This window comes from Acyrthosiphon pisum, chromosome A3 (assembly GCF_005508785.2).
Source record: "Acyrthosiphon pisum isolate AL4f chromosome A3, pea_aphid_22Mar2018_4r6ur, whole genome shotgun sequence".
Classification (NCBI taxonomy): Eukaryota; Metazoa; Arthropoda; class Insecta; order Hemiptera; family Aphididae; genus Acyrthosiphon; species Acyrthosiphon pisum.
In genome coordinates, this window is record NC_042496.1 from 32085577 (window position 1) to 32110452 (window position 24876).

The 24876-nt window shown below is 32.7% G+C and overlaps 2 protein-coding genes across 11 annotated transcripts in view; one reads left to right on the forward strand and one right to left on the reverse strand.

Annotated features, from left to right (window-relative positions):
- LOC100161839 (potassium voltage-gated channel protein eag) overlaps positions 1-24876 on the forward strand; it is a 255330-nt gene that overhangs the window by 103580 nt on the left and 126874 nt on the right. For all 10 annotated transcript variants that reach the window (XM_029491386.1, XM_029491391.1, XM_029491390.1 and 7 more), the window contains one exon: positions 7685-7800. The gene's annotated coding sequence lies outside the window, so the exon portion shown is untranslated. The remainder of the gene's footprint in view (positions 1-7684; positions 7801-24876) is intronic.
- Positions 1511-8154, reverse strand: LOC100161211 (extensin-2). Its single transcript, XM_001945512.5, has 2 exons — positions 7849-8154; positions 1511-6132 (listed from the first exon to the last, which is right to left on the reverse strand). The coding sequence occupies exons 1-2, from the start codon at positions 7861-7863 to the stop codon at positions 3487-3489; spliced, it is 2661 nt and encodes an 886-aa protein (XP_001945547.1). The 5' UTR covers positions 7864-8154; the 3' UTR covers positions 1511-3486.

Genomic DNA, 24876 nt, shown 5'->3' on the forward strand with positions numbered 1-24876 from the left:
GAAAATTCATATTTAAAAATATTAAATAGTTCTTATAAGCATACATTTAATTCAAGTTCACGAACTCATTAGTACATTTTCATTTCGTCGACATGTTCGGGGCGAGTTTATCAGAGCCAAATTGACTTAAAATTTATTTTCTTTTTTTAAAAAACGTACTAGCTTTTCCTTACCGACACGATTGTGTTGAAAATTGACTTCCATGAAATATAGCTAACAATGGTTTAAAGACATTTGACTACCCATATAGCTGTACGTTACTTTGAATCGATATTGAATACCAATATCATAAATTGTAAATAAATTTTTCTTAAATTTTGGCAAAAATGAACTATATTAAGCTATTTTAAAAGGTAAGCGCCACGTATTATCGAATAAAATATTCTCGGTTACTATATGGCTAAGCGTTAAACTAATTATAAGACGCAAATTAGATTTTGGATTTAGTATTTCCGTGAAATCACTTAAGTGGATATTTTATTTCCTGATATGTAATCTACGCCTGTAATAATTAGGTATATTATACAATCACAGGACCAGATGATGAGGTCATAATATTATATTACCCATACATAATGATCGCGTTTATAATGTATAATATAATTTTGTAGTGCGCGTCCAAACACTGAGGGTGCCGCCGGTAAAACAATAATTTTACCATCCCACTGCATAATTCATCACATTTTAAGATATATAACGTCCCGAAAATGCCAAACTTTGTCGGGGGTACTCAATCCTTGTTTTCTCTTAAAAATAATATATTATTATACGGGCCGAGAAACGGCAAGAACGGTGCTTTTATTAGTATATATACTTGCACGCATTGGGGTGGCAAAGAGAGGGGCGTATGGGTCAATGCATTATCGAAGAGGTTGTTTGAAATATAAATGATTGCGGAAAGCTTCGACCCTCGTCTAACGGATGGAAAGTCAAAATGACCGTAAAATTTAAATTCAGATATCGGTGTATTACGACGGGTTTCCTTGCGGGCCAAACGTCCACCGTCTCTGCCGCCAAATACCGAATTCCTCATACGTTTAAAGTCCATCCCCTGGGACGTATATGTGTACGTGGGGGGAACTGTTTCCACGAGACTAAAATGTTGCTACATTATTTTTTTTCTGAAAGGAAAATTAAAATATCATCTCGGGGAACCCACGCGAAATATATTATTATTTCACTCCATTTTGGCAGTGTTATCAAAGGGGAGGTATAATATAATCACATATGTAAACTCTACCGACACAAATCAGAGTCGAATATTCTACCACGTAGAATGTGACGCGCAGTGGGTAGATTAAAAAAGCGTCTTATCGTCGTTGTTCGTTTATCGACGCATATTATTTACCCTCAACATTTAATTATACTACTTAGTGTATACGATTTAGCTCGTAGACATTATAATGCACTTAATTGTAGTACTCGTATAGTAGTTGGATCTCGAAATGTTTTTTTCAGTTAATATCCTACACCACGGTGTCGCATAAATTGGACGTGGTCGGTTTAACACAAGACAATATTACTAAATGTTGAAGTCTTTTTCTAATTTTTTTTTTTTTTTGAGCAGTACAATATTACCTACAATATAAACGTTGAATATTAGACATTTAAAAAACATGACATTATTTATCTTTATTGCCGTACATATCGCTGAAATATGTTCATCGTAAAATCATAATATAAAATATATTATTTGACTCATATCGAAATCACACGATGTTAGCATCAAATATTTGGGACTAATCTAGTATAATATTATCAAAACAAATCCGAAACCCAAGTAGGAAGTATAACAATTTAATTTCCACTCCACTTGTATGTATCTCACTGTATTAATCGTGTACTGCTAGTGCTAAATCATTAAGAAGGTAAACTACAATAGTAAACGATTACCAAGTAAAATTATAGGGAAGTACCTCCATGGAAATAGGTACTTACTTGGATAAACCATTGCAGAATGCGTATATCGGTTATAAGTTGCTGCGAGCAATTTGAATATAATCCTAATGAGTATTTTCAAAAATTATATTACGTTTTAGTAATTTCTGAATTCCCCTCTATGGGTTGAAGTGTCTACCTAACAAACTCGGTCTGATTCTACTGCAACGCACCATGTAAACGTCAAAAGTCTAACGGTATTTTTTTTTCTTGAGCACAATGCTGTGCAATGATCAGCACTTATCGTTGAATATTTACGTAAATACCTACACCACCGAACAGGGAGGATTAATCGTTCAGTAAAACATTTTATGTAAGCCATGTACGATAAACGCGCATGGCATTAATAGCACCAACCGAGGTCGTTGTTATCGATCGGTTTTTTGATCAGATGAAGCCAGAATTATTATTTTTATTTTTTTTTTTTGCATGAGAATCTAAAACCAAAGTACAATAACCATGGTACGTAAATGTACTAACTCTCGTAACGAATTATATTTAAAGAATAATTAAGAATAATTGAATTGTTCCATTAAAAAAGGTGTCACTGACATACAAAACACTTGGATGGGTACCTATATAAATTCCTTAAGGGCTTAAAAACATTCAACATTTGCTAATGTACATACCAAATTTTCGGGTTTATTCGTCATAAAATAATTGTTTAATTTAGGAACTTTATAGAAATAAAGTGCATTAAAAAAGAAAGAAAGAATGTGTTTGGTAGTTAGGTACCTATAATTGTCTAAATGATGCAGTTTTATTATTTTGTCAGACATTTAATTCAATATAAAATTGTGCTGCCTTGTTAGCCGTATCACAGATTGAATAAAATAATATTTTATATCATCGGCGAGTTGTGAGTTGTGGCTATAACATTTTTATCAATAATTTTTTTCTGAAATAACGACAATGAAATCACATACTTTCATTACAAATTATGTATAGAAATTTAAAATAATAATCTTGATTTTTTGTTAGATTTAACAGGGGAATAATAAAAATCATTTAATTTGATCGATGAATGACAACTAAAAATATTTGTGGGTTTTGAACAGTAATTCTGAATCCCTAAAAAATTGGCACCATACTTTTTTGTATTTTTATAATTGAACCGTGAATAGGAAAACAATTTTGTCTCCCCTTGAAATGTGGTTAACGGATATTATTTTTTTTTTTGTCACGGAAATACCCATTTTTTTTTTAAACAAACACATATGCTGTTCTAAAAGTAATTGGCACTGTAAATACACTTCCGTTTGCATTTATGTTCACACCAGTAAACACATACAGCAGCCCGCCAGAAAACAAACACCTTAAAAATTTGTTTTCATAAATATACGTAGGGTGGAGTATTTATTGTGCTATTTTTTTTTAGGCAGGTGCATATTATTACCAAATAAATAACTACTACATAATTATATGTATAATAATTATTATACAGGTAACGTGTTTTATTAAAATTTAATAATAAAATATTAATTATAGTATAGCTTTTATGAAAAGTAAAATAATATGACCTTAACGTGATGAAAACAATTTTAAGATCTATTTTTTGCCAACTTCAAGATTTTCGGCCTGCTGGGAATCAGCGGTGGCCGATCCACCAACGGAATCAACTTGTTGATTTACTGAATCAAAGTTGGATGATTCATACTGAGGTGAAGACGATGATTTTGTATATCCAGATTTCGAAGACGAAACGGGAGTTTTGGATCCGTAATACGACTGTTGGTCGAAACTGTACGAGCCATTCTCCTGGGCTTGTTCCGATCCGGCATAGTTAGATCTTGTGTAGTCAGATCTAGTGTTATCAGATTCAGTTTTCCTGGACCCTCCAATGGAAACAACTTGTTGGTTTGATGAATCAATGTTGGACGATTCCAATTGAGGTAATGACGACAGAACGGGAGTTTTGGATCCATAGAATGACTGTTGGCCGAAACCATATGAGCCACTCTCCTGGGTTTGTCCCGATCCAGCGTAGTTAGATTTTGTGAAGTCAGATCCAGCCTGCACGGACCCAGCACTGTAACCAACTTGTTGAGCTAGTGAATCAAAGTCAAACGATTCGTACTGAGGAGAAGACGACAATTCTGTGTATCCAGCTGTCGAAGAGGGAACGGGAGTTGTGGACCCGTATAATTGCTGTTGGCCGAAACTGTATGAGCCACTCTCCTGGGCTTGTCCCGATCCAGCGTAGGTAGATTTTGTGAAGTCAGATCCAGCATAATCAGATCCAGTCTGCACGGACCCAGTAATGGAACCAACTTGTTGGGCTACTGAATCAAAGCCGGACGATTCGTACTGAGGTGAAGACGACGAAGCTGTGTATCCAGCTGTCGAAGATGGAACGGGAGTTGTGGACCCATAGAATGACTGTTGGCCGAAACCATATGAGCCACTATCCTGAACTAAGCCCGATTCAGCGTAGTTAGATTTTGTGTAATCAGAGCCAGCGTAATCGGATCCAGCCTGTCCAGATCCAGACACGAACGAAGATTGAACTAGGTGATTGTCGGTGACTGGAGCTGCGGTCGATCCGGAGGTGTATGACTTATACGATTCTTGCTGTACGACGATTGGCGACTGTTGATAGTAGTGGACGGTAGCGAAACGTTGAGCTGGTGATCGGACAGGTACAGGAACCTTGACCTCGTATGGTACGGCGACAGGATATGGGACCCGCTTTTCAACCGGATACGGAACTGGCCTGTCGACGTTCACGGGCACTTTGACCTGAACGGGGACCGGCACCTTGACTGGGACCTCGTATTTAACTGGGTACGGGATCCGCTTCTCAACAGGGTATGGCACTGGCTTTTCGACCGGATACGGCACAGGCTTCTCGACAGCATATGGCACCGGGCGTTCGACGGCAACAGGATATGGCACAGGTTTTTCGACTGGATACGGACGGTCAACGTTGACGCGCACTGGATAAGGTACCGGTTTTTCGACTGCGTATGGCACTGGTTTCTCATATGGTACACTCACTGGATATGGTCGATCGACGGGCACGCGAACTTCGTACGGCACTGGCTTTTCAACTGGATACGGGACACGTTTCTCTACCTCCACGGGATATGGGCTCGGAACGGGCACAGCGCGGTCGGCATGTACGCGGACCGCGTATGGAACGTGCTTCTCAACAGTCACCTGGTATGGGTGCGGGACGTGCACCAGCACTGGGTATGGAATACGCTTCTCGATTTGAACGTAGTATGGTACTGGTATTTCTCGATTGATGGTAATCTCATGGGCTGGAGACGGTGCAGAGTGACCTCCGTACTGGGTGAAGGCGCTTCCCTGCGAGTATGGGGCAGGTATGGAATTGGATCCAAATGTGTTGAAGGATTTGACTGAAACCGCTGCAGCTGGCCCAGAAGATAAACCACTAACCGCGAACGGTACGGCTGTAGACTGGGATTCGATCGCGAATGGGGCAAGAGTGGACTGGGCGTAGGACGCGGCTATGTTTTTGAATGAGTTTTCCGGTGTTGTGGATGATGTGCTATATTCAAACGGGGAAGGTGTGGTGGATGAAGTGCTGTATTCAAATGGGGCAGATGTGGGCTGGGAGCCAACCGTACCGTGGGACTTGATTGAAACCACTGGGGAAGAGGAAGAATCGCTAAACGCGAATGGTGCAGGAGTGGACTGGGATTCGATCCCGAATGAAGCAGGAGTGGACTGGGATTCGATCCCGAATGAGGCAGGAGTGGAATGGGAATAGAGTGCGGCAATTGACTTGAACGAATCCTCTGGTGCAAAGGATGGTGCGCTGTATATTAACGGTGCAGGAGTAGACCGAAGTGAACTGAACTGGAACGGTGCTGGAGTGGGTTGAGTACCGTATGAGAACGAAGCTGAGGTGGAGGACGAACCCCTGTATGTGAATGGTGCAGGGGTGGAATGCTGAAGTGATCTGAACACAAACGGAGCAGGTGTTGGTTGGGTGCCGTATAAAAATGGAGCTGGGGTAGATGAGAGACCGAAAGACTTTTCACCGAACGAGAATGCGGGTGAATGTGAATAAGCCACATTTGAGTGATCGCCGGATGCAGATGCAAGATTTCCATATTCCTTCGTGTTCTGGGTGTGCGTTTTATGGCATTGTTTAACGTTTTTAAGGTGTACGACATCTGCGAATGCACCGGATGCAACAAAAAGTCCTAGGACGACTGCTTGAAACTGAAAACAAAATGTTAAGTTTGATGAGCTTAGGCGTAAGCACTTGCATTAATTTTTATTATAAAAAATAAATAGTCTCGATGATGTAGAGAATATTTGTAGACCGATGAGTATGCAGCGTATTATTGAATTTTATTACTTCATAATATGATTCTTTGTATTAAACACCTCTTAATTATTATCATCGGTTTTCAGGCTATTTTATGTATATTTACTTCAAATTGTTCAATAATTTTAGCAATACAATATTATAAGCATTTTAAATAATTGTAAAACTATCATTTATTAACCACCTACGTTAATGACCATAATAATATTATGTTTACGAGAACATTAATTGTAACTAGGCATGTTTATGATTTTAATCTACCCGATCTAGAAATTGAAAACAAATAGATAATACCTGCACGGTTTTCATTAATTATTATTTTAATCCTGACAATATTTTATTATTATATGATTAAAATTTAAAAATGTTAATAAAAATGTTAAGATTCAAAATAGCAAGCTGAATGTACCAAATAATAATTTTAGTAAATAAGTCAATATATTTATTAAATTAAATGTATACAGTATAATTAAATCATAATGCAGTATTATAATCTTAACGGAGTTATAATTATTGAAATAAGTTTCTAAATTGATTTACTATAGCTAATATTTTATGAGTAATTCTTTATTCCAAAAACAAACAAAAAAAAGAAATGTTTAAGAAAAAAAAAACAAATTTTATGAAACGACCATATTATTGTGTATTTTTCTGACAAGTGGACTTATTGTATATTTTGATTTCAATGTTTTTGTTAGTAAAATGTTAAGAGACGCCCAATTAAATAATATAGTTAGCAATATTATAATAATTTGTTTTATAGGTTGGACGGGAATGTAATGCCCTATAAAAACAAAAAAAAAAATGCTTTTATGCTCTAAAAACTCAAAATAATGCACATTTATAATGCTCTTAAATCATTTTATGTTAAACAATTTTAGAACAAAAAAAATATTTTTATTAAATTTAATACAAATTTGACAGCAAAATATTTATTACAAGTAAAAATATAGAAACGTAGGCTTTTAATCTGAAAAGCAATAGTTCTCATTTAATTTGCCATCGCCACTCATTATATTGATATTTACGTAATTCGGATCCATTCGAAAAATTGCGATTCATAACATTAATATTTGATTCAGACGAAAACCTTGTTGACATGTTACAAAATTACTTTTTTAAGTAAAAATCTTAAAATTAAATTTGAAAAAAAAACTGAAGTTTAGCGTTAGATGCCTTAAAAACAATAATATTATCTAAAATGTAAAATATTAGATATAAAGTAAAAATTTCTTATTCTGATTCAAAAATATATTAAACGTTTGTTTTAATACACGCATCGCGTTGGAAGACAATACAATGTGCATCAACATCCCAACCTTATGTATTACGTATATTATTCATTACCTATTTATATTATTGCATTTAAAATGTTACATGGAGATGATAATTATTTTGCATATTGCACTTCTAATGTTAATTTTTAAAATTAATTGTTTTCAGATAAAAACGAAACGAGATAGTTTTCAGTCATTGCCGTCAGTTATTTATTCGGAGTATCTCACGAGTGTCGAGGAGGAAAACTTTAGCGTCGAGTTAAGCTTCACATTATCGAATAGGTAAATATCACAATCGAAATTTACAATACGTATAATTATAGTTCTTACCATAGTGGTAGCCATCGTGTACTTGGCTGTCACCGTATTCTTTCGCCGGTCGAGAGTCACTTGCAGTTTACCAACTACAACTGCTGCTGGACGACGATAACTGTGCACTGTACTCTGACGATTGTCGTGTTTTACTGTATATATAATATCTACGATGGTACCAACGCATCTTTTCGGATTGTCTCCCGAAAACCAGTAATTCAAGATGGGAGAATGTATTTTTTTTGTTATTTTCAACGAATCTCGTTATAGGTTAAAATAATAATAATATTATGTATTATACACCTCTTACAAAGTAATCACTAGTCGTTTTCTCAGTTAATTTATTTCTGTTTTTGAAAATACTATTTTAGGTAGCTTAAACTCGTCACAGTACAAGCAGTTTTTTTTAAAAAAGTTACATTTTTTTTTCAATTTTTTGGTTTTTACACCGTACTATATTTTTGAGGATTCCGATGAACACCAATTGAATCTGTCAAATCTGTGGTTAATAATAATTAGTTAAAACCATTAATAATTATTATGATGTTTTATATTTTTAATTTAATCAAGCAGAATAGAGTACCCCACAAAAACTAGATAAAATAAAACTTCAATAGATTAAAACAATAATTATAACTAATTATTAACTAAATGTTGGAAATCTAATTTTAACTTTAATCTAAATCTAATTGAACCTAAATATTTGGCTTAGGAATACAAAATAAAAAATATTTATTAGGTAGGTATCATATATATTTTTCAAAAATGTTTTGTTCTAATAATATTTTGAAGTAGCTATTATGTAAAATAACAAATGTTGTAAAAAATACATAAATATTTACCGAAAATATGGATTGTGAAGGGACCCCCCAGTCTGTTTAATATTAATACGACAACACAATAATCTTCTTTCCGGTTGAGAAAGCGGAGGAGGAGAAGAAGGCGACGACGATAAAAAAAAAATAAAAATATCATTGATCCATTTGCTGTTTGCTATAAATAAATTATTACGATTTATTCTCCTAATTTAATATGTAATTCGTGTTTTTTATAAGTACATTTCGCCGTTCGCGCGATGCGTTTTCGAAAACCGGTTGTTCGCACCATATTATTTTAATTCGATTACGTCTTGAATTGTTGCATAGCCCGACGCGCCGCCGTACCGAAAGTATCTTGTCGACCTTTCGTGGCACTCCGACCATTATAATAGTATAATGATTTTACCATAAATATTATACCTTATTATTATTATTATTATTATTATTATTATTATTATACCTGCCAACACGATAGTATCAATTCGTTTATATTTTAACAATACTACGCTCGTCATTATCGTCGTCTTGGCGATCGGTCTTCACTCGTATATGATCACCCACAATGAATTATTACGACGGACAGGTGTACTGTTTAGTACTCACATAAAATTTATATTCGTACTTATAAACATAAGGATTAGAACGGTAATCAGTGCTCATTATTATTGTATGCCTATTATTGCTATGGTATTATTGTTTATTATTAAATAGGTACGTGTTGTAAACATTTACGGTAAATTATTCAACTGAATTATATGTAAAATGTATTGTGGTTGTCCTTCGATAATTTATTTGGTTAGTATACCGCGTGTCTTCCGATAACTTATTTGTGTCGTTGGTAAATTATCGTTAAAATATTTTATTCGAGTTATCATTTTTATAATATAAGTAAATAATTATATACCACCTATGGCAAGAATAAAACTTTATTTTTTATAAATAAGTGAAGAAATTTAAAGATAACACACGTTATTATTGTTTCTTTAACTTTTTAATTTTTTTTTTTTCGTGCACGTTTTTTATTGAACAGGAAAATATTTCTACGTCGATTACACATATAATTTTTTTCGACATTTTAATAATTCGACATAAAAATATAAAATTCTATCATAGTATTTCGTATCTCTTTATTATTATTATCTTTTTTTATTATATCCGTACAATAATGTTCGCTGTTTGACGTCATACGCATAATATTGCGCTTACCATCGATCGGCCGGTCTTGCGGTGTTCACTTATTCGTTTGTCGTTGCGCTCGCAAATCGAATGCGGACGCACAGTAGTTCTACGAAGGATTTTATCTTTTAAAAGTTGGCTATTTGTGTACACACCGCGTTGCACACATCACACGGCTGCATCATAATATAAGTGCGCCGTGTAACATCTCGAGATTTTTTTAGACCTCGCGTTCCGCTGCATTTTTATAATATTATTTATTATTCCACAAACGTCGCGATCGTATTAATATATGTATATATATATGTGCAGAGTTTCTTTTCGACGTGGAACGAGTGCTGGTGCCGAACACTGCGCTTTGAAAATGAAAATCAACGTCGTTTAAGGGGCCTCTAACATATTATTTTTAATCAAAAACTACTCATTATAATGTTCCAACAGTACGTAACAACGCCCCCGAATTTTGTTCTGAAAAAAAAAAATGCAAACTCTCCATGATGTGTACGCGAGTGAGTGACCGTGCAATTTTTATTTTTGACTTTGAATATTATGGTGGTTTAAGTGTGGTTTAAAAAATGTCGGGGTATTTATTCAACTAAAAATACGTTTAAAAATGTTTTTCTGTCGTTTCATCGTATATTATAATATAATATATTATACTATATAGAGATTTCAAATATTTTCTCCAGCATGGTAACTACTGAAGAATGAATATTGTGACATACTATTGGTGTAATTAGTCAGAATCGTCTGTTTGATCGAAAAATAGAAATGTTCTACAGAATAGATCATTCACACGTGTAGGTATATAGTATTATAGTCTCCCGTATAACGTTTACCATTGCACAACCAGAAATTTTTATTATTTGTGGAGGAGGTACAAGTCAAGACATTTATTTCGATCACATTTTTTTCTATCATCGTGCTTTAAAATAAAATAAATTTTAATTTGCATTTTTTGATCAGCACTCTGCTGAATAGTGATTAGGAGGCGGTGTAGACACGGATTCCGCCCCTTCGGTGTGCCACTGACGTTCCACACTAATGATAATCTACGAGTAACACAACGATATTAGTAGCCCATAAAGTGTTACTTAGAATCTATAACAGTAGTCACGACTCGCGAGGCCTCTTAAAAATCAATCGTCTAGTGCAATTTGTAAAAATAAAAACGCGTTAGATATCCGATTGGTGAGGGAACTCACGATCTCTTTTTTTTTATACTATTGTCACCAACAGAACTCTAGATATGTAAATGTATTGTGCGTATTTTTTGAATTATTCAGACGTTTTATGTATTATTATTATTATTATTATTATTATTATTATTATTATTATATAACAGTTTAGTCGAAGTCAGCAAACATCGCGCGTGGATGAAATACATTTTCCCTCTAAAATGTGCTACATTGCCGGATTTTTTCAAAGATTACCTTACATCTCTTTAAGACCTACATTGTTGTCGTACATAACGCAACTCATGTTTTTTTGATACTATTACGACCAGTTTCGTCCTAGCTCTAAAAAAAAAAACCTAAACATTTATTGCATAATAATATTATACATATTTCAATGTTGTTACTATTATTATTATTATTATTATTGTTAAAGCGGTAAACAACGAAAAAATGTGCTCTTAAAATTGATCATAAAAATTCTCTAAACAGCAGCTTTCCATTAGTAAAAAAATTCTTTTTCATTTTCGAGACTCGCAGTTTTTTTTACGAGTATTGCGTTTTTTAATGAACGAGAATTATTATTATGGAAATAACAATAAAATCCGACCATACTAAATAGTTCATTTTTATGCCACCGTGGCATTTGATCATTTGCAATTTTATTCAAAATTTCATATTTTTATGATATAAAACGTTGTAAACCGTTTACTACCAAGGTCTTAGTGGTCAGACATGTGAAATAAAATGTAAACTTAGCCCTTGTTTCTCAGCTATTTTTGTGTTACACTATACGCTTTGAATTTTTACACCGTTTTGCATTAATAAACGGGTTCCTTGATGCATTGATCAGCTTTTGAAATCACATTTTTTCTTTAATACTACTGATTACCTATATTAACACGATTCGATATCGAAAATGGCTTATAATATTATATTGTTTTCCTAATGGCGTGCTTTATATATTATTTTGTATTATTAAATTTTTGAACACTACGTTTTCATCACGCCGTGATTATTTTCAATAAACCGAATTTCACTGTGAACAATAATATATCGATTTTATTGATAAAATTTTCAATCAACATTCAGCTTATTTTAGTGAGTGGGTTGGGCATACATCTATTGTATCTTCTAAAAAAAAATATTTAAAACACATATTCCATTTAATGGGTACCTAATATACTATCATAAAGATACTTAAATAGTAGGTATATTATTTTCAATGGTTATTTGTAAACATTTATATTATTACGTTATTATTTCTGACCAATTAGTATTTCAGGCTTCAGCCTATTGATGCGTATTATTTTTCTTTTCGCTGATTGGTGCGTAATAATATAATTAGGAAGGTACCTACGTTAGAATACTAATAAAATATTACTTTTTTCTTGAACTTTTTTGGTGGACGATATATTAATTTAATAAACAATGTATTACATAATCATCTTCAAAACTAAATTGGAATTCATCGGATTTCATTTTATTTATTTTTAATATTTGATAAAATGAAGTTGGCTATTTTTAAAGTGATTGAAATACTTTTTTCTGAGTATTTTCAAATTGATCGATATTCTTAACTAGGTCACTCAATATTTTACCCACTATTATAATTCGAAACTTACAATATAAAAACGCAATCAAGGAGCTAGGGTATGATCAGTGTTATACAAGCACGTTGTTTATATTTAATTTCGTGAGTACGACAGAACGTATCATTATCATAATATTATAAGTTATACCGTAGGTCTGCATGTATCTACATAATACGATAATACGATAGTTTTAAACTTTTGTGGATATTTGCAGTTGATAAACCGCAGTGTTTACAAGCGTGTCGAAATTCTACATCAAAAGATTAGCATCACATGATTAAACGACAGTCATCATATAAATATTATACGATTCGATTCCATTAGTTTAATCGAAATTGGATTTCAACTTTAAATGTCACATACGTCATAATAAGTGTATAATATGAGTTTGTATAACAGGCAGTGAGGTAGGTAGTGATGGGTTATAATAAAATCGTAAATCAGCAATATTTTAATTTCAAAAACGTTAATAATAATAATAATATATCTTAGTAACTACAGCCATACAATTATTTAATAATATCATAAATGCTTAGTGTGGTGCTGTGTTTGCATTCAGTCACGAAACGTGTTCTGAGTGTACGCACCACCTGGTGTCACTAGCTCCCAGATGGATGACCGTTCGGGGTTTTAGTGACAAATCCTTGCCGCTCGCAATACTCCGTTCTAACCAACCATACCCCACAGTAATAGGCTAATTATCTCAGTCGTCAAAGCCTTGATTCAAAAAACAAAAAATAAAAAAATGAATTATAATATTTTCACGACAATGTTTCTTGCGTCGATCAAGTCATTTTAGTCATTCGGGGCGATCTGTGACATAATGTTATAAACGATTGTCAATTGCAGGAGCATTTACTTTTTAACAATTTTTTATTCGATTCGATTCACACGTTGGTTTCACTTTTCGGTCAAGTAGATTCTAAAACTGCAGTTACCACATAATACATAATCTTGTTTCTCGATATTAAATACACGTTTTAAAACACAGTTGGCACCTGCTCCATACACTGCATCAGTGCGGTGATGTAATGACAACTTTAAATCATTATTCTAATTACCATTTTTATTTTACGACAACGCAGTGTATGGGCAATATACTCATGTCATTGTAACTTTGGATCAACCATGACGTCCAATGATGCGATACCTAAAGCATTTCACATAATTCGTTTAATATTATACATTTAATTAAATATTAACATATACATGCTACTCGTTATATTATAATATTATTATGACTTATATAGTTGTATAATACTTATATTACGATTTGCAGTGTCTTGACATTTTCATGTGGTCTTGCGACGTTGCCAAATAAGATTCTTAACTAATGAAATGCACTGAATTCGTTCATTCATTATTTCACGTACATCCAACATCGTAAATGTATTGGTAATCTTTCATTGTAAAAATCGAAAAATATTCGACAGGGTTCTCGTAAACCGTAATAATTTGTATTTGTGGGCCGAAAACGTCTAAATGAGATTAGGATCCTACAAATACGTAGCTGAGTGTTTTGAGCCGACTGATTGTGACGGTTGATATGGTAGGGGGGTGGGTGCTTTCGAAATTGAAACGATACGAAGACGACTAATCTAACGAGCGACGACAGAATTGTACGAGTTGGAGATGTTGAAATAATAATAGGCTTGAAATTATTTCTATTACCCGTTTGCGGCCCAAACAGTAAATAAAATGTCTAAGTAGCCATCACGAATGCTTCTCATGGATTGTATTCCGGAAAATTATGAACACACCCCGACGAAAATGTTCCTTGTGCGTCTGAAATAAGGTATGAAATCTGTCTCACGAAATGAGTCATATTTTTGACGTAGCCCGAATTTATAATTATATAGAATTACCCAAAGTGCATTATGAGGAGGTGATCTGGCTTACACCATAAACACATTTTATCTTCCACCCAAAAATTTTGGTTTTAACTCAGTTTTGATAATGTTTTATCATTATAAATTATAAGTTATACATTTTACATATTTTTAAATAGGCGTGTGTCTAAAATATATGCTACCAATACTTTTCACCAAATCCAAGAAACGAAATCGAAATATCCATGGACGTCCGTCCCATTTCTTTGTTTTTAGTATATTTGTGTAAAATTATATGATAATAATTATTATACGATGTTACATTATATGTGTACAAAAATAAGAACTCTATTAAATTATGGTGGAGGGAGGGTCGAGTGTGTGGTTGCTACTGAAGCTATGGTAACGGTTAAAAATATCGAGTAAAATAAAGCATAGGTATCCAGCAGTATAAAATGGCCGGGAAGAAAATTATATCACATTATGTAGGTGCAGTATGATAAATAATAATATTATACTAGAGATATCATATATTTTTATTTAAATTTATATGAATGCGTTTTTAAATAGATAGATTTTAAATTTCGGTCATACTGATATTTTTTTTAGTGGGTTGAGTCAACTAATTGATTTTAAAATTATTTATAATTTTATAAGGTTTTTCCAATTACACAAATATTTGATTTGTTTGTTTGTGATGAGCGGTTTTAGCTACTTGCTAGACTCTGATATTATTCGGATGTGACGAAGATTGATGATTGATGTATCGTTGCAGTTAATGCATATATTATTATGGAACTATAATATTCATGTAACTCTTATATGCATGTGTGCAAATCATAAATATGGTCGTTGTTAAGTTTCATTGTTATTATTCAGACTTGATGCCCGGAAAGTCAATAAAAAAACAAATAAATAAAATTTCCGGTTGGCTCGAGAAATGGAAGTGTAGTCTGTAGTTCAACTAGCATCGTAATTTTTCAATATTATTTTTTTTTTCTTTATTGGTTAAGCATCAACTACGAGGGTTATTAGCTTTACAAGAGTAATATTTACATTTTATTATTGTGTTGTTTAAACGAAAAAATAAATAATTATAAACCATGCTTATATACACATAGTAAAATAATATAATAACATCAAAAAGAAAATAACAGTAGGCATAACAGGTAATAACAGTCGGAGCGGTGAGTCGCGAAATTTTTGTATAGCTATTGGCAATATAATTTGTTTTTGAAAAATCGAAAATCGTACATTTCGCTGAGGCTGTGCTTATCAATAGTTGTTTTTGAGATGAATTAAGTATAGCATAGCATAATATATTATATTATAAAATACAATTTTTTTTTCTATACTAATCAAACGGCCAAACGCTGACAATTCAAGTTGCGCTACCCAATATCAATTATATAACTTATTATTATCATTGCAATATTATACTACATAAGAGTACTCTATATTATTATTACATAGCTTAATGGTATGGACAGATTTTATTCACTCAACTCGTGCGTATAAAAAAAAAAAACATCAACAACATAATAATGGTAATAAAAACGACGAACAAAAGGGTATTGCGTTATCCTTCCGACCTGCAAAGGACGAGAATGTGTACGTCGTTCCGGTTCCGTTCATTTCTAAAACATCCCTGGAAAAAAATTCTGCACGTACATGCGAGTATACGCTCTCAAACTCGCATTATTTTTAGCAGCGCCGCGGGGAAGGAGTTAATACTACGCAGAGTGAGAAAACCCGATTTTCTTTCCTTCTCTATAAAGTTTTAGCGTAGGTATTCAACATTACACAACTCACAGTAATATAATAATAATTTAATGTAATATTGTGACGTGCGCCCTTTTTTTTTTTTTTTGTCCGTCTCTTTCGTTCTGAAGAAATTCGCGTGCCCGCGGGGGTTATGATAATATAATATACATGTTTATTTATACATAGGACCACGTGTAGGAAAACCGATGAAAAACGACGGACTTTCCATCCCGAAAACGGAGCCGTCTCGACGTCGTCGGTTCGCGCGGCGCCGGGTAAGCTAGCGTGGCACTCGCTTTCGATCGTGACCGGCGCCAACAACCCTATATATGCCATCCCCCCCTCCCCCTCCGTAACTAACCAACAATCGGCCTGTCGCCCGTGGTGGCAAATCGGACCAGAACCAGACGATACGTCGTATTAATAATATATGTGTAACTGAGAATAGCTCAATGTGTCAATCCAAATTTTTAGTCATGACATTTGGAAGAAACTGTTTTTACCAGCTACTATATTTATATATTGAAACATTAGCTATAATATACAATAATTTTCGCACGTGGTTATTGTAAAACTCAACGTAAACAACAATAAATTCGGACGTTAAAATATAACTGATTTGATCCAAAAAATTATTATTACGATTAGACTCATCATAGCGTTATATTTTTATGGCAATGGTTCAGACATTCAGCCTTTTTTAATTGATTTAAATAAATTGTAATATATTTGACACGATTATAGGTACTTGATAATCGTATCAATACACAATATAAAATAGGTACTTCATGGATAACGAGCACAATACGATCGCACATATTTATAAAAAAAACTTTGAGAGACTTTTACACACTCAATAGTATCTCAAATCTAGGTCAAAATATCCTGTACTATAAAGTTTCAAGTAAAAATATGTAATTCAAAATATCTAACGGATAAAAAACCCATCGTTAAAAAAACAAACGAAAAACCCAGAACGAAAAATCCAACAAATTTTAGAATAACTTGTGTATGACAAATTATAATAATTTGATTATTTTAGTATGGTTGTCAATATTATTTATGAATAATACAAATACTGATATATTATTATGTACATTATTAAACTATACTTATTATTATTTCTAATTTTAACTTCGTTATTGATACTTGACATTTAATCTTATCAATAATTTGACAAATCAACTTTTTTTTTAAAACGTTTTAAACTCGAATGATTTAATTACCTTTTCATAGTTATTTATCATTTTTAAAAATAATGGTATCATTATTAGTTTATTTAAAATATGTCGTTCTTGATTTATATCAACCCTGCATGAAATCAATCTATGATGAGTCTAATCGTAATAATAATTTTTTGGATCAAATCAGTTATATTTTTACGTCCGAATTTATTGTTGTTTATACGTTGAGTTTTACAATAACCACGTGCGAAAATTATTGTATATTACAGCTAATGTTTCAATATATAAATATATAGTAGCTGGTAAAAACATTTTCTTCTAAATGTCATGACTAAAAATTTGGATTGACACATTGAGCTATTCTCACTCGATAAATAGTGTAAAATATCGGTTTCATACTATTTTATTACATAATATTGGGAAAAATTCTAAAATTGAACCCGATTTATCCGAAAAGCAGAAAGGCTCGGCTAACGGAAGAGTGGACCACTTTCGGCTTTTTAGTCGTCGACTTGGAAAGTAATGTTTGGTCGCCTCCACGTGAATCCGCACCGTATAGTTTACGTTGTTCAAACTACGGGCTCGCCCCCGTAGCGTTCGTCATCGTCTCTTCGACGGTCACGATTTAGGAGTTTCCCCGCGTTTCGTTGTAATTTTATTATAGGTATAATAGGTGTATATTTTGTGATTTCATCAAATAAGACACGCAGCAGGGTTGTTCGGCAGCGCCAGTCCGAAACCCTATTCCGTGCCCTCTTGCAAATACGGCGGCGCCACGAGAGTGTACACAATACTATTATGTTACAATGATATCATTGTCGATCGCGACTGTATAACGACGTAACATCGTTAAGTGTACAAACGCGTCTATATTGTATTATATTATAATATAATATATTGCTCGTCGCGTGTAATGACATTATAGGTCGGCATTGTCGATATCGTATCCATATTCCATACACTATATTATAGTAATCTGTCACTCGTCGGCACGTAATTATTAGTCTCCCCCGAGTGGCCACCGTCTATTTACAAATACATCATAATATTATTATGACAATAACATTACAGACGAATGCGACTATTACGATATTATTATATCATGGGGTTTTGAGATATTATGGTAATATGTGGTTGTTACCTATATAAGCGCGTAACAACGATTTCGGGAAGCAAAGGATTTGTCGTGTACCTACGCCGGTTTCGTTATTAGACAATTTTTCCATCCTCAGGTGACAAAATATGACGTTTTCCCGACGCCCGACGTCTACATATGAACTTTTGTCATACTATCATTGTTAATAATAATATTATTTTAAACACATTTTCAAGTGCATTTTTTTAAACGTTATTTTGTGTATTTAATCGTTGTTTTTAAGTTAATTTTCTTGTTATTTTAATAGCATTTAAATCCATGCCTTTGTAATCATTAAGTTATACTTGTTACTTTTAGTTAATTGTAGGGCTCACATGATTTTACGAAACGTCTTTGTCGATGAACTTTTTGCTAAAAACATGTGAAATTATGAATTATGAATCTAAACAATTTATTTTTGTTTTAAACTTGGTTGTTATTTTTTGGTAGTTTTTTCATTTTTGTAATTGTGGGGAATTTTAAACTATTTTCCACAAATTGAAAGAAAATTTGAAAACTTCCAACTATTAATAACCTCTTTTTTTGTCTTTTGAACTTTTATTCAAGTAGGTGTATGATATCTAGTACCTAATACATTTTTGTCGGGAAATTTATCTAGGTGTTTTAGTAGGGCATAAACATCCGGACCCTTGACTAAAATTAGTAAAAGTGTAAAATATAATGTTTAATTTACTGTCAATTGTATCAAAAGATATATCTTTTATATATCTAATATATTATTATAGCGGTATATATACGTACTTAAGTAAGTTTAGTATTTTCACATTATTATTATTAACTTTACACTAACCGAACAAGACAGATAATTAATTATTAACTACCTGTATATAGTTATTTCGTAGAATAATACGTTATTCGATACTCTGAATGAAACGCAAATTATAATAAGTAGCGTGATCTCGTACCCTCAGACTGACTATAACACCAAAGAGTATAATATTATGTGTACGGCTTCTAATTTGGAACGTCCAAACGGTTAGACTTGACCGGCCGTTATCATAAAAACCGACGCGTAATTATTATCATCTCGACGGTTGCGGATTACTTTTACAGCTCTGTGTTTCTCTCTGGCTTTCTCTACGATTTCCAAATGATTACGCGTTGTTGGGGTTGAAATATGGACATCCGACGTGGAGTATAATGATAAGCATACCGACCGACCGCGTGTTTTGCCCCAGAAATACATCTGAGAGTATTATAATACCCTAGGTCGATCGTTTACTGGCCGGTCCTGACCTCGAGTGAGACGCGAAAATAAATAATTCTCCGTGATATAACCACAGCTCGGCCCACGATTTAGGCACGACGACTCAGCGGCGGCGTATATTTACGATGTTCTCTCGGGAGACGATGACCAAAAAAATATAAATCTCTCTTTGCAGCTCTGCACACTTTAGAACCGACCTAGGACTGCCTTCTCCTAGAATTTCATCTGCCATACAAACGAAATCTTAGTAAATCTCGAGAGTAAATATTTCTAGAAAAACCTCGTGCAAACCCCGGCTCAAAATATAAATTCAAAATAATAGATACAGATGTAAACACATAAAAAAGTGACGTACCGCCGTCACGAGCAAAGGGCCCCCTCTTGTAAATATGGCACTGCGTACTTAACAACGGCATCAACTTAATTAACTCGTCCTAATAATAATTATTGCGTATTATTAATTATTGTATAAAAATTGATTCAAATATTCTTAATTATATCATAATATTTTTGTCGAAATCGAATTATATATTTTTACAATTGGTTAGGATCGGCAAAAGTCTAATTGCTTCGTCGTAGTCGGGCCTAATTGATAATTCAGTTCGAATTACAGGGGATTAAATAAATATAAAAGGTAAAAGATAATTTAATTTTTCTCATATACCTCCTATAGGTATGCGTTTTTAACAACATCATTTTCGTGAAATAACAATACCTATACAGTCTAAACATTTGCAACGCTACTTTCAAATTTATGCATACCTTAGATGAAACAAGTTTATATTATTATCATTTTACTGTGTATCATAAATGAGTATGTATATGTTAAAAACAAGAAAAAAAATGCATTATTGCAGATGATCTGCGGACAGTTGAAACCGATGAAATACCGCGAGAACGAGTTTTCGAATAAATCTCGCTGCGATTACGCAACTATATCAAAAGTGGTATACTGACATCGTTTTCATCTTATATGTTGTTATAGTTTGAATATTTTAATAGTAATCGTTTCAAATCGCCATTTCACTTGCGACATCTCGTTTAAATCGGCTATTATACATATTTAATATAATAATGGATTAATAATAATTACGAGTAAAGACCACTTACAAAATCGATAATGTTATAATGATTCGTTCCAAGCAAGCGCTAACGCCTGCCGACTGAATTACCACAATATTTTACTGATCTGAGTGTTATTTTAAGATATTAGTATATTAAATATAATATAGATATTATGTATCTACGTTTCGACTGCGAAATTATTAAAATGTCACTGAACCAATATGCATGTTGCATTGTTGCATATTAAGATAAAAAAAAACCATGACTGGACAAATTCGTTTTTGTTATTAAATCCTCAACTGAATTTTTTTTTTATTGAATTCCGTTGATTTTTGTTATGAAATTCACGCGATACAACTTACGCTTGATCTCAACATTACATAACTCAAAATAAAGTGCAGACATATTACGTGTACCTACTAGAAGTTCTTTACCTATGTGCATGATAATAATAGTATGTCCATAATATCCAATTCGTGTTTAAATAAATTTAAAAAAATCATTTCAAATAAGTACTTTAAAATACATATGCCTAGAACTGCCCATGTGCTGTGTGGTATAATTTATTTGGAATCCATCATACAAGTATGATAATATTCATACTCAGAATTTTTTAGAAGTAACTTGTACATTGTATGTCTAATATATTATTATCACGAAAAAGGAATTCAAATACTTTATTAAAAAACAGATAAGTTAACGGGTGATTAGAATATTCCTACAACAACCGTGGTGGATGTCGTGTACGATACAACGTAACGTATAGTCACGAGACTGCGATTGAAGCTCACCTGGAGCGTCGTAACTATAATATATTATCGTATTTTAGTCAGTGCAGCGTATAATAACTTGTAAATTATAAGTCATTTTATTATAATAATATTATTAGGTATTATGTTCATCGTGCAAACAATACGCAGTTTTCTGCGGTACAGTTTCCAGAAATTATTGTTTAGATAATATATTATTATTCTTATTGTAATATTATATATATATATATACATACGCGTTGCGACGATGATGTTATTATAAATGGTCCGTTTGGCCGACGAGTGATAAATGGTCGTCTCGCGACGCTAATTGAGGTTGTAACGCGCGCGCGTGCAGTATCATAGTTATATATCATTTACGAGGATGATCCGTCCTATGTCCTATGTCCTATGTATTTATAATAAAATTATAATAATAATAATAATATAAAGGTAGGTAGAGGATAGGTACGATTATAATACGCGTACTATATATTATTATGCTGCGTGATACGTTCACGTCAACTCGGCGTGAAGGATTAAAAAACGAAACGCGCCAACATAAAATAATAATAATATTAAAATAATTCGCGTTCATAATGATAATAACAAAATATCGTCATTGGAGCGTGAATATTCCGTTGCGGATAATGTCGCTTTAATAATACGCTAGCTATACTGTACCACGAGCCTATAATGGACGTGCACAGACTTGTTTCACCCGATAAACTGTACAATAAAATTATAATCAACCGAAAGTGACAACTACGAGTGTAGTTTTTTTTTTTGTCTAATATTATGACTCGCGATCTGCGCATTCATATTTTTTCGAACAGTAAATATATACCGATCAACACTATATAATATTATCTGGCGACGGTCATAATATAATATTAAAGGTTCACTGTGCGCGCGCGACGGTAGTATTTATCAATAGTTATAATATGCTGAAGACGAAAATCAATAGGTTTTTCGTGATTCTTCACTACTCACTAGGAAAAAACGGTATTTACTAGTGTTAATGTGCTACTAGGCCATATATCTTATACGTGTTGAAATTCTAGAAACATAACAATAATATTGGTAGAACAATCCAAATATGAGCAACATGTTGTTTTGAATGTATGCAGTTAGTGGCGATTGATTTCAAATTGTTGACTTTTGGAATATATTTTTTTTTTGTCATACTACGAATGTCGTATAGGTAGGTACACGATGACTAACTCTATATCGACCGTCGAGGAGCGTAATTTTAACTCATTCTTAAGTTTATATTACTATTACTGCGTTGTTCAGTAGTTTATAAGTTTATTAAATTCGGTATCTTATTATTGTCTCTCCAACCGATAAGTGGTTTATTCTTTAAGTGTTAACCATTTTATGGTCTAAACTTTAGATGGTATAACGATAAACTCAAAACTTGGATAACGTTTTAATTCTGAATAACGATAAACTTAAAAATTGTGTAACGTTTTAATTGGAAATAAAATAAATTGGAATTTTTTTCAAATACAGTGGGGTGATAGTGGTACTTATTTAATAATATGGTTACCGAAAAATGAAATAAAAACGTGTCAAATAATGGTGTGACGTGCACTGCAAAGATGTCGCTAATCATCGTCTCACGATCCATTATATAAAACATTTAAAATATAAGATTATGTTTTTTATTATTTATTTAGTTTTAGACGTATTTCGAAATCATTCCGGATCGTCACGATAGTAAATAATAATATTATTACTGTTACGAAACGATTAAGTGGCGTCGTCCCAGTCAAACGACGATGATTATTATTATCCGACGCGTCCGCCGTTGTATCATCATTCGACGGCTGTGCTCATATTAAATAGAGGTAAACGAGTCTATAGAGTGGCCACCGCATGTGTACGAATATAATATTATTTATAACCGTCTTGAAAAGTCATATGTATTTCGTATAATATTAGCCTTATACAGTATAATGTGGTCTGTGCAGCATGTTTTACGCTGTGACGAGAAAGTTCGACAGTAAGTTATTTTTATATGCACAGTTAAAACAATAATATTATATAGGTTTAATACCCATAAATATTTAATATAGGAAAAACATTATGCATTAGGTGCATTACACTACCCACTCTTGTACAAATCCCTTAAAAAATCAATCGTGACCTATAGCGCGCCTCCGATATTATAGGGAATTGCTTATATCTCTGTCTGAAATTAATATTTACTGTCATTAAAAAATATTACTCCTAACAAAATAACAAGATCACGCCACTCGACATATTATATAAACACTCTCATCAATCCGATTTTTGTCAAAAAACTGTTTATAGGGAAGCGAACAATTGTCTATAAGAGGTTCTCATTCACTCTCTTCTCTCATCCAAATTTTATCAACAAATTAAATTCGTAGTTATTTTCCAAGGCACTTTAATGAAAAGATTGCGTAGAAACTCGCTAAATTAATATCATTTAACTAATAATAAAAAAAAAAACAAACAAAATAGAAATTATCATAATTGTGGCTTCTTTCATCACCTTGTCAGTGAATAAGATATAATAATTTCACGCGACTCATAATTGTGTTTGTATTGTAACGGAAGAAACAAATTGTGTATTACAAATAAAATTAGGAAAAAATTTAAATTTGTGTTTATTAGCTCTATAGATGAAATATTTTGAATATTATAATGTACTACTGGCTCCTACATACTATATATTTAGTATTTGATTTTAATTTTTTTGTTACAGATAGCATAGTTGTTTTTCTTTTATAATATTTTCTGTTTATTATCATCCCCCATTTCTTTGGGATATAAGTTTTTTTTAAGAAATTTAAAGCCTTAATGAAACATTTTTTTTTTCATTGATTAAACATTTTAAAAATGATCAGCTCTAAAGAAATAATAAAAAACATGACCAATCGTATTGTTATTTCGATTCATAGGAAATACGCTGATAATGTATAATATAATATATTGTGTTCAGTCTAGGTAATAATAAAAGTTTTCCTAGATAACTAGAGTGAAATATATTATATGTATCTAGATAAAGATAAATCAATTTAAACTTTGTTTAATACTTTATACGGTATGTATTGAAAAAACACAAACAACACTTTAAAAAAAAAAATGTTCTGTGTAATAGATAGTATTAAAAAGTAAAGAGTTTCTCGGTGTAATAAATTGTTGTTTTCGATTTCAATCTATGAACTCTATGAGTCTATGAAAAAGTAAACACCGTAGTTTACAGTAAACAATAATGGTTGGTCTTCTTTATACCCAAAATGTAGTTTTTGCCCAAACTCAAAAAAAAAAGTTCGGTCATTGCCCTTAGAAATAT